At 47.2% G+C, this 11,639-nt stretch overlaps 1 protein-coding gene and 1 pseudogene across 1 annotated transcript; both read right to left on the bottom strand.

Annotated features, from left to right (window-relative positions):
- Positions 1-254: 254 nt before the first annotated feature.
- LOC125547301 lies at positions 255-2,603 on the bottom strand (annotated as a pseudogene).
- Positions 2,604-5,538: 2,935 nt separating this feature from the next.
- Positions 5,539-6,537, bottom strand: LOC125549406 (agamous-like MADS-box protein AGL29). Its single transcript, XM_048712828.1, has one exon. It carries the CDS (start codon positions 6,520-6,522, stop codon positions 5,704-5,706), a length of 819 nt encoding a protein of 272 aa, XP_048568785.1. The 5' UTR covers positions 6,523-6,537; the 3' UTR covers positions 5,539-5,703.
- Between the last annotated feature and the right edge of the window lie 5,102 nt (positions 6,538-11,639).

Genomic DNA, 11,639 nt, shown 5'->3' with positions numbered 1-11,639 from the left:
AAAATAGCATGGCATATTTAGTATAAAATAGCATGGCAGACTAACTACACATAACATGGCAGATTAACTACACATAACATGGTAGATTAAGTACCCATAACATGGCAACTGCATTGATCCATTCAATGAATTTTCCTTCCACTTTTGATGCCCCTCAAGAGTCATTCTCCCAATTTTTTTAAAAAAAATTCTCATCATCTAGGGTACAAAACAAAATGTCCACAAGGACCATGTCAAATCGCCCCAATTTTTGCTCATGGATTGCCCGCCCCTTTCTTCGTTTTCTTGTGTTTTGCTTGGATCTCCAATCCCGACTTGTACCTTATCTCTCTTGAACGACCCTTTGTGATAGAACGGGGTGGGTTCCTGACCTGGGTCTGTGTGCTTGCTGTTCCAGATCCTATCTCCGAGTTTTCAGATGATGGCCCCGTGGATGAAGGCACACTTGATGTGCGGGGGAACCGGTGTAAGGCTTCCTCAGCTTTCCTCTTCTTGATCTCATCAAGCTCTCTTTTCAGTGCCTTCCTGTGTTTTTCTGCGACTCTCGCTGTCTCATCACTCTTGCATGCTTCATCAATTAGCTCAGCATAGTTCTTTGTCAGCACAACGTGCCTCATGGCTTCCATGGTTAACTCAGGTCTCTCGTCATGCACAGCCAGAACTGCGTGTGTTGTCTACGGCGCCAACGCGTCGTCAGCGTCCCAAGTCCATCGCCGCCTTATGAAATGGTGGGGCATCCGTGTCACAGCGTTCATGTCCATTACTTTTAGTATGTGACAGCACACAATGTCGTCCCGTTCGAACTTGCAGCATTGGCAGTAGTACTCGCCTTCGCCTATCGAGGCTTTGACGAAGTAGTTCCTTCCTTTGTCCGGGTCTTTAGGTTCTGAATCTGACATGCCCAAAATAGAACACACCTAGAACGTGTGTTCGTCCACCTGGAAAGCCGTGAACATGCTGCCACGCTTTATTTCTTCCTGGAATCTGCAAGTTTTGTGTGTTTTCTGTTAAACTATCGTGAGCTCTTTTCTTGTACCATCTTATGTTGTCATGGAAATAGAAATACATTTTGTTTGAACATGGCAAACATAGTTCATTGAACATGGCAAATATAGTACATTGAACATGGCAAATGCAGTACCCTAGACATGGCAAATGCAGTACACTAGACATGGCAACTGTAGTACATTTTCAACTGGACATCGTCATTTTTCCACACCAAAATTCCCCAATGGAAGCACATTGCATAAAACATGGCAACTGCCCTTTTATTTAAACATGGCATCTACAGTTGAGTAAACATGGCAATTGCATTTCAACAAACATGGCAGATGCATTTTATTAAACATGGCAACTGCATTTCAGCATATGTGTCACGAATATAACATTTTTTCCAGTTGACATTGGCATTTGCATGCCAACATGCGCCAATGGAAGCACAGTGCATTAAACATGGCAACTGCACTTCATTCAACAAGGAAAATGCACCCGAGCAAGCATGGCAAAACAGAATTTTCATTGAACATGGCAACATGCAGCTGAGTAAGCATGGCAAACAGTATTTCATTAAACATGGCAACTGCATTGCACTCTATAAGGCACCTACTGACTTGGTGCTTTTTCTGCAAATAAGACTGTAACGCAACTGACTTACTTGTTAAAGATCTTGTTGGTGTATATCTTGCTCATTTGCCTCTCTATCGGTAAATATGTTAGCAATTTTGGCTGCTTTAGTGCCGTGGTCGCTTCTTGCTGTAGCTCAGATCCCAGAATTTTTTGTTGCAAAGCTGTGTACTGTTTGGCAAACTGTAGCAATGAGTTGCCAGGGCTGACGTACCGCTTCAAAACAGCATTGAACCCCTCGCTGCGCTGCGTAGTCTGCAGAAAGGGGAAGAAGCATTGCATGAAGTAGGCCGGCACCCAGTACATTTTCTTCTCCCACAAGCTAACAAGAGTCTCGTTGTCTTGGACTTGATGTTTTCAGTCATGGCCATCCAGATCCTTTCAAACTCCTCCACCGTCAAGCTGTGGTCCACGCACAGCTCGAATGCCTTGTGCAGCTCTGGACGGTTAGCAAAGAACGGTCCTAGCGTCTCCTCAGCCTTCTTTATAATGTGCCACCTGCAGTGCCTGTGCACTGCCAATGGAAAGACCTCCTCTATGCCTGCACGCATGCTGAAATCTTGGTCTGTTATTATGTTCATCGGAGCAAGTCCATCCATGCACTCCAAGAAGGTCTTGAACAGTCAAACGTACCCATCCGTGTCTTCGTTCCGGACGAGCCCGCAGCCGAACTGCAACGACTGATTGTGGTTATTTATTCCTATGAACGGAGCACATGGCATCTTGTACATATTGGTGAGGTACGTCGCGTCGAATGAAATGCAATCTCGGAAATGTTGGTAGGCTCTCCTTGTAGCACCATCCACCCAATACATGTTCCTGACACGGTCCTCATCGTCCAACCTTATCCTGTAGAAAAAATCTGGATCTTCATTCGCTTTCTCATCGAAGTAGGCGATTGTGGCCTCTATGTCTGCCAACTTGCTCTCTCTACGGTACTTGGTCTGTAGGTTTGTGACGTCAGCTGGTATGTACGGCATGCTACTCAGAGTCCCCTTTTTGCTGTGGATGAGAGATAGTATCTGTACCATTTTGATGGACCGACGTTACAATCATGTAGCAGCTTTACGAATTGCCTTTCGACGGGGGTGAACCCTCTGTGGGCGGTCAGAAATTTTACCAGGTCGAACTTCTTTTTGAGTTGGTGGTTGTGCTCGTCAAAATATTCATTGACCACTCACTGTGCTCCATCTACATTTAGCTTACACCGGACAGGGCACTCAGTCTTGAGAATGATACCTCTCTTTCGTTCCGGAACGACAGGCGCAACACCTTTCCCCTTCTTGTTCCTCTGTGCCTTGTGGCACCTCATCTCACCTCTGCTGTACTCGTTAGTTTTCTTAATTTTCCTATGGTATTCGGTGTTGACCACAAATCCATGGAACTTTGCATATGTCTGGTAGTATTCCTTTGCTTGTTCGACCGATTCAAATCTCTGCCCAATGTACGGTGGCTGAGGTACCACGATCTCTGATTGCCCACCATCTTCATCCCCTTGTGCGTTGTCGTCAGTTTCATCATTCACTTCAGTATCGGCGGCAGTTCCATCTACTTGAGTGTTGCCAGTGCTTGTGTTCAAAGGGGTGCTTGTCGGCATTACTGGAATGATTGCCATTCCCGACTCTGACTCGAAATTGTTTGCGGCATGATTGTCTGCTGGCTGGTGGAACGCGTCTTCCGTGCGCTCAGAGCTCCCCGCAGTAGATGTCCCCGCGCCGCTGTTCAGTGTAGTTGTAGGCCCTGTAATAGAAAAAACAGGTACGAGAGTAAGATTTTTGTTTGGATAACATGTGTATCACAACGGATCACACCATCTTCGAGTGATTTGGCATGACATCATTTCAAACAACAAGCCGTGAGTCTGCGCGTGGGCATGTATGGCAGCTGTAGCTGTCCAGTCATGGCAGCTACTGTTCAACAAACATGGCAACTATTTGTTTTGCCTACAAATAACTACAAATAACAAATGTAGCATTGTTTTTTGTGGTTCAGATTTTTTCCTTACCTTGTTGTGCTGCATTTGACCATCTTGTGTGGTCTGTGACACCATAATGACGTGCTCCACCTGCAATTTATGTAGCTTGCCACGGGACGTTTACCGGGTTACCACCAGCGTAATAACCTGTAAGCATAGTAGTGGTTGGTCAATTCATGGCAACTGCAGTTTGTGCTAGCATGGCAACTGCAGTTGCCCCTGATGTGGCAACTGCAGTTTTATTGGCATGGCAACTGTAGTTGCATCGGTATGGCAACCGCAGTTGTTCCTTCATGGCAACTGCAGTTGCCATGGCATGGCAAACGTAGTTGCACTGGCATGGCAACTGCAGTTGTTCCTCCATGGCAACTGCAGGTGTCCAGGGATGGCAACAACAGTTGTCCAGGGATGAGAAGTGTAGTTTTTAATTCATGGCAATTGTAGATGTCCAGTCATGGCAATTGTAGTTGTCAACTATGCTCCTTCTGCTAATTGAGCATCCGCAACTTCACTTTTTTATGGACTCACCTGTGTATGACGTCGATGGCAGGTACATGGGTGCTGCCCGATGCCACGTGCTGCACGAAGGCTCTGCATTTTCACCCGTCATAACTCGTGAGTCCTTTTGCCAGTTTTTTTGCATGTTCGTTTTTCATGTCCACAGCAGTATGTGCTCTTTTTTCGTTTTGCATTACCTTGATTAGCCATACTAGCTAGTTGAAGTTGGCTGCCCGTACATTTGTCAGTGTTAGCGCCTTGTGACTGAACTTGCCACGGGGGCCCCCTATGAGTGTTTTGGTCATAAGAACCTGCGAAAAAATGACAGTGTATGACATAAGTAGAATGTCATCTTCATCGTTGCGAAGATGGCAACTGTTCTCTTCTTTTGTTATCACGCATCATACCTACGCCTGCATACTGTTCTAGTAGTGGCAGCAACGGCCCTGCAGAGATGAGTTGACTGTACTCTGATGCATTCCAAGGGGGCGTTTCTGGCCTTTGAGAACCCCAAGCATCAGCGCCATCTTCGTGATTCATTCTTTCCGTGTCTCGCTTCTTTCCGATGTGTTCTCAATCACTGGATGAACAAGAAGGCATCAACAATCCACGAGGATTGTATTCTTTTGCTGCTTGCACATAGAAGATAGGCATGGCAAGCAACAGGTCAAAATAGGTGGCAGCTACTGACAACGAAAGGTGGCAACTGTCATTATACACAAGTGGCAATTAATTTTTCCCACCCCCTTCATTCCAAAAATTGTCCTTCCTGCCCTTTTTTAGGGATTCCTACTCATCCATTTCATACCCAATTACTTGCGTCAATTAAACTATGAACTTAAGTTAATCTCAAACGTAGTACATGGCAGATCTGGTGTATTCGGCCTGGCAATTGCGAATATACACTGAACCATGCAGTGTTCTACCCCTATAGCATGGACCCAGTACAAGATCGGGAGATTTTCAGCCTTAAGGATGAGAAGAATGAGATCGGGAGATTTCACCTGGTTTTAGATGATCGTCTCTGGAGGGCTGGGTTGGAGTGGGGGGCTGGGGGTGGGGAGGGCTGGGGTGTGGTTTGCGGTGGGAGCGCCCTACGGATCTGCCCTGGTTGCCATGGCAACCAGAGATGGCCGGCGACGGAGGTCGGGGTTCGAGAGGTGGGGCACGATGGCGGCAAACGAGAGAGGGGATGGATCAGAGGCCGGAAACGGCTGGGTCGTGCGGGCAGCGGGTCATCCGGCCCGGACGGGGCAATGGGGCGGGGTTGCCACACACCGGACGTGCGGGCCGTGCTTTTGTGCCGCGGACGTGGTAGTGCGGGCCGGTTCCCGTTCATGCCACACGAGGCGTGCGGGTGGGTTCCCGTCCATGCCACACGTGTGGCAGTTATTCGGACCCTAATAGTATTTCATTCATGAATTTCCAGCCATTGTACTGCCGATACAAAAAAGATTACAATGCCATAAATATAATTGATTGAAACAACTAATGCATAGATCTTGGACCCACGTAGATGGATCTTACATGGATCTTGCACGATTTATTTGGATTATAGTAACTGAGACTCCGACTCGATCGGACTCTGTCTGGTGTCTTTCTTCTCCTCAGTAGGGGAAGTCGGCGTTCGGCCCGAGCCCCTGCTGCTGCACCATCTGCATCCCGGCGACGAACTCCTGCAGCGGCATCATCTTCATCCCTCCCTCGAACCCTGGCTGCGGTGGCATCTCCATAACCAACTGCTGCATCCCCATCACTGCGGGGAAGTCAGGCGGCGGTGGCATCTCCATCCCGGCGTTGGCGCTGCTGCTGCTGCTACCGAACTCAAAGGTGCTGGCACCGAAGAGCTGGAGCGGAGGGGGCGGCGGCGGGGGCACCTGGAGCATACGGCTGATGTCGACGCGAAAGGCCTCGACGAGAACCTGGTTGGCGCGTCCGGAGACGGCGGCCTGGACCTGCAAGAGCGCGGCGGCGAAGGCTGCCATGTCGTCATGCCCCATGTCGCGCGCGTCGGGGTGGAGCCACGAGGCAATCTGGTCCCCAGCAGCGCGCTCCTTGTCCAGGGCCTCCTCAGCGCGCTTCTTCCGCTTCTTCTGGTCCGCCAGCTCGGAGCGCATCTCGCCGTGCTGCAGCTGCAGCGTCTGCAACCCGTTGTCGGCGGCGGCGGCCTTGACCAACGCGGCGTCCCCCGCCATGAAGCGGTTGACGACGGCGTCGACGGAGGGGTGGGCGAAGAAGAAGACCTTGCCGCTGGGCGAGAAGACGACGGCGGCCACCTGGGCGCCGGTGAGCAGGGACAGCGCGCTGGCCTTGCTGAACAGCCCCCGCTTGCGCTTTGAGAAGCACACATAGCGGGCGTCTTCCTTGACGATCGGGAGGAGGACGGTCTTCTTCCGGCCGTTGCCACCCTTCCGCTTGGGCGCCATTGCTCAGGGTGGCTGAAGGAAGAGGAGGGAGGAGGTGGACGAAGATCTCTCTCAGGGTCGGGGGTGTTTATATGGCAGCGGCCGGAGAGCGAATTGCCACGGTATGCTGGGTACTGCATTGAAACTTTTGATTGAGGGCAATAAAAAATTGATCTTGTATATATTCTCTGCCTGGCACGCGTCGAAATGTACGTCACTACGTACGTATCACCTGGTACGCTGCACCACTCCTACCCATTGCAGTACGCTTCGTACGGCAGCGGCTCATGCATGCATGTACTGTTATTTGTCGCACAAAATCTAGCACAACGTCGGTACTGGCCGGCCGGCGTGCTGAACGCGGCGATCGTTCCACGACCCATGGGCGGGCGGGCGGACTCAAAGATCATGTCTTTTGCCATGCACCATCGTCACCGTGTGGGGCTTCATCTCAACATAGCATACCATGCTACTCGATCCATCCATCGTTTCACCGCCGGCGGAATGCAGATCGAAATTATCCACGCACCTGAGCAGAGCATTATGCATCACACACTTAATACTCATAGTCTCATATAAGTGCGTAAATGCATGTGTACGTGCACCTTCGCGTTCAGAATCAATTGTTCGCAGCCCAGCTCATGCACGTACCTACTGTCTTTGGTTTTCTCGACACGGCCGCCTTGGTCTACCGAAGCCCCATCTTCCGGCACCACGGCTGCCGCGAGCGACACGACGACACCGGCATAGAGAGCCGGGGAGACGGCGGAGGCATACGTGGTCAGCCCAGCAATGCTACATCTACGTAATCTATTTACCTAATGTTACGCAGAGGCTGATTTGGAGTATCATTAGTCATTAGGGGCGCGCGGGCCCACCCTGAAATCAGGGGGGGAAGTTTTGATTGATGGAGAAAGGAAAGTAGGTAAGGTTAAGTAGGATTCATACGTAGGTGTAGCATTGCTGGGCTGCGTACATCCGCGATGCAAGGCGTATTTTTTCATCGGCTGAGGTGGTGTATTGTTTCATTCACTAGGGTGGTGTGATTTGTTTTTGAGAAAGTAAAAAAAGGGACGGCCGCCCATGCACTATGTATATGTATTCGTACATCCGCGATGCAAGGTATATTTTTTCATCTGCTGGGGTGGCGTATTTTTTCATTCACTAGGGTGGCGGATTTGTTTTTGAGAAAGTAAAAAAAGAGGACGGCGGGTAGAGTCGAACTTGCAACCTGTTGCACGGGGGCATTAGCACATTTGAACTAGCAATTATGATCTGAAGGCTTGTTGTGACAGATTTTTGGCTTTTTGGTTTTTCATCCTCAGGGCAGTAGTGATTTATTTGCTATTTTTCTCGGCGCCGGGTCATGATATTTGTGTTGCGTGACGCGCCGTGGCACACGGGGCTGTTCAAGATGATCGGCTGACAATCACATCTCCATCCCCTACCGCTTACCGCTGTTGTCTCGTCTGTCGTGCCACATCTGCTGTCACCGGTCGCTCGCATGCCGCATCGCCCGCCCCGCCATTAAGTCATCGTGTCGCGCTGCCTACCCTGGCATTCACACCAATGCGGCGCCCTCCAACCCCCCTCCCCCTTGCAGCCCCCATGCTATAAAAAGTTGGGGTCGGCCAGCCGTTGCACGCCGCCCCTCCCCCTCCTCCTCAGACCCCCGTCGCCCTACTCTTCTTGATGGCGAGCTCCGGATCCGACAGCGAGACGGTATATCTTGGCCGTCAACTCTCTCGTGGTCGCATGCAGAGTTGAGCCGCTTCGGACTGCTCATTCCATCATCGGCACAACTGCCGAAGGAGTGGCACATCACCGCCGATGGATACGCGACATTGGGGCCCGATGGATACCGGCAGACCCGAACGGTCACGGCCGAACAGGGTGTATTTGTTGTCATGCACGAATTGACATCAAATTTGGCCAGCATGCTGCACGCGCCCATGGTAGTCCCCATGCAAAAAGTGAAGGAATTCAGACACCAAACACACGTTGCGTCATGTCTGCCCTGTGTTTTAGGAGTTTTCACTGGGAAAATCATAGAAAATGAATAGAATGTGAGACATGAAAGAAACTTGGCATGCATGCTGGCCATGGCGATGCCATTGTGTGGAAAAAATTTGGGTACGTTTGGTGGAGTTTAAAAAAGTGCTTCGAGAGACTTGCCCTACCGGCAGACCCGAACGGTCCCTGTTGAACATGGTATATTTGTTCCCATGCACGAAATGACACAAAATTTTCCTTGCATATGGGCATGCCCATGGCAGTCCCCCAGGCAAAAATTGAAGAAATCTGGACACCGAACGCACGTTGCGTCATGTTTGGCTTGTGTTTTAGTGTCTTTTCAGTGGGGAAATTGTAGAAATGCATATAATGCCATAAAAGAACAAAATTTGGCATGCATGCTGGCTATGGTGATGCCATTGTGTGGAAAAAAATGAGTATGTTTGGTGGAGGTAAAAAGAAGTGCTTGGAGACTTTCCCTACCAACAAATCCGAACAGTCCCGGTTGAACATGGTGTATTGTTGGCATGCAACAAATGACACCAATTTTTCCTAGCATGTGGGCATGCCCATGGCAGTCCCTCACACCAAACTTGAATCAATTCGGACACCGAATGCACGTTGTGTCACATCAGGATTGTGTTTTAGGATATTTTTTTCACATAAGAAACCCTAGAAAATGCATGAAAAGTTGGAAACCAACAAAACTTGGCATGGATGCTTGCCATGATATTTCTCTTATGTGAAAAAAATTAGGTCCATTTGGTGCGGTTGAGAAAAAAAAGTGTTTCGAGACTTGCCATACCGGCATACCCAAAAGGTCCAGGTTGTGCATGCTGTGTTTGGTGCCATGCATGAAATGCCACCAAAATTTTCCAATGGGTGGGCCTGCCAAGGTAGCCACCCCCCCCCCCCACACACACACACACACCCCAAATTTGAACGAATTCAGACACCATACGCGCGTTGTGTCATGTCTGGTCTGTGTTTAGGTTTTTTCATCGGAGAAACCCTAGAAAATACATGAAATGTCCTACAGTTTTTGTCTTTGGGGCTTTTAAACTCAACGGAGGTTGTCTAACACTACAGTTTTTTTGGTTCTTGTTTGCCTGCTTTTTCTTCTGTTTTTCGAAATATTGTTTAGCAAAAAGTGTTGTTGTTTAGAAAAAAGTGTTGTTGTTTTAAGGTGCAACACACATAGTCTACAAAAAGTGAAGACTATCCTAAAAAAAGTGTATTGTGTGCATGTAAGTGAATTGATGAAGGGAGTAAGGTTTTTAGTACCACCTCGCTTACTCTGGCGTCTAGTCGGTGGAGCTCTAGTATATAAATGAGACTAGGAGGGTGCTGGTCAAGAGGAAATGCATCAACCATGACATGCATTGAATGAGTAAAATGAAAACGTAATAAAATGCCAGAACCGACGGGTGCCTGAGTTGGCCGGGTTACTCGATGCCAGAACCAATAAAAGTTCGAAATTCTAATTTTGTTCACTTTCAAGAAAAATCATGTTAAAAAAAGTTCTCTATATATATTGAAGAAAAATGCTCATGATGCATTGGAAAAAATATTCACTGTGTATAAGAACATGTTCATCGTGTATAGAAATTTTTTTTAGCGTGCATTTCAAAAAGTTCACCATATATTTGAAAAGTGTTTGCTTTGTATTTGAATAAAGCTCACCGGATACAGCGTGCTCTCAGACAGAGCCTTGTGGCCACCTGAGCACCCTCTCTTAAAAATGTTGTTTGTTTTGTCTTCCATGTCAGGTTTGAAGTAAAAAAGTATTTAAATTTATTATCTCAAAAAGTAACCAAGTTTTCAAACAATACTAAAGTTGAAAAGGAAGAAAAATGAATTAAAAGAAAAAGAAAAGAAAAATGTAAAATTATAAAAGAAAAAATGCTTAGGCTTTGGCCCAACTAGGCGACAACATCGCTCCTGTCAGCCACCTGTTAGCCGGCCCAAGAGTACGTGGATTTTAAAAAGTTCATCGATTTTTTGAATAATGTTCACGGATATGAAAATTTTCATTGATTTTGAAAAACGAAGTTCACTAAAGAAAGCTGCAAAAAAATGTTCCCGGTTTTGGGAACGTCAACTTGTCAGCCGTTTTTTGAAAAAAAAATATATCATTGATTTTGAAAAAAAAATCTATGTGAAAAAAGTTCATCAATTTTGAAAAAAGGTCCGCACAGTTGAAAAAAGTTCACGATTTTTATAAAAAAATTCAGGATTCAAAAAATTCACAGATTTGGAAAATATTTCATAAATTCAATAAAAGTTCACGAATTTTAAAAAAGAAAAAGAAAATGATTAAAACGAGAAAAGAAACAGATGAAAACTTGGCCAAAAAAAAAAATATGAGAACTACTGATTATTATAACTAAGAGAGCTTTTGTACCTTTAAATATCAGAGGTGCTAATCTGGCCCGTTGGTCCCGTTGGCGTAGTGTCTAACAGGAGGTCCCTAGTCAAAAAAGGTGCAAAATGTTTGCGATAACGGAGCCATCAAACACAGTTTAGATTTTAGTTACGTGTATGATTCATGGCACATGGTTAACCCGTTCGAACTGTTTGTGATGAGGCAGAACAACAGAAACAGGCAGTCATATCTATGTCTGTGCGATATACGGCATATAGTTCGCTCCGATGAACCGTTTGATATTAGGGAGTGCAACATAAACGGTTAGCCAAATCAAGATGTGTGTGATATAGGGCATATGGTTCACTCGGACGAGCTGTTTTCGATTAGCGAACGCAACAAAAACGGTTCAACTTAACAAGATATGTGTGATACGTGGCAAACTGCCGACTCGGATGAACTGTTTACGATGAGAAATTACAACACAGACGGTTAATAAGTTAGTTCGTGTGTGATTCTGTGTGTATAAAAAACTTTGAAAAATACAAACTAGTTGCTTGCGGTCGCTAGGAGTATCGCACACGATGCGTACGTGAGTACTCATGTGCGATGATTAGTATGTTACACATACGTTTCCTTATGTTTACACTTGTGTGATAAATAACACGTGGCACCGGATACGGTATTCGGGTTGTGTGTGTGCTCCACTTAGTCTTCCCGTGCTTCACATGGGTGAATTGTAAAATCTATGCCTATTCCC

Source organism: Triticum urartu, chromosome 3 (genome assembly GCF_003073215.2).
Source record: "Triticum urartu cultivar G1812 chromosome 3, Tu2.1, whole genome shotgun sequence".
Taxonomy (NCBI): Eukaryota; Viridiplantae; Streptophyta; class Magnoliopsida; order Poales; family Poaceae; genus Triticum; species Triticum urartu.
Note: the sequence above shows the minus strand (reverse complement) of the source record. Positions and strands in the feature narration are given on the sequence as shown.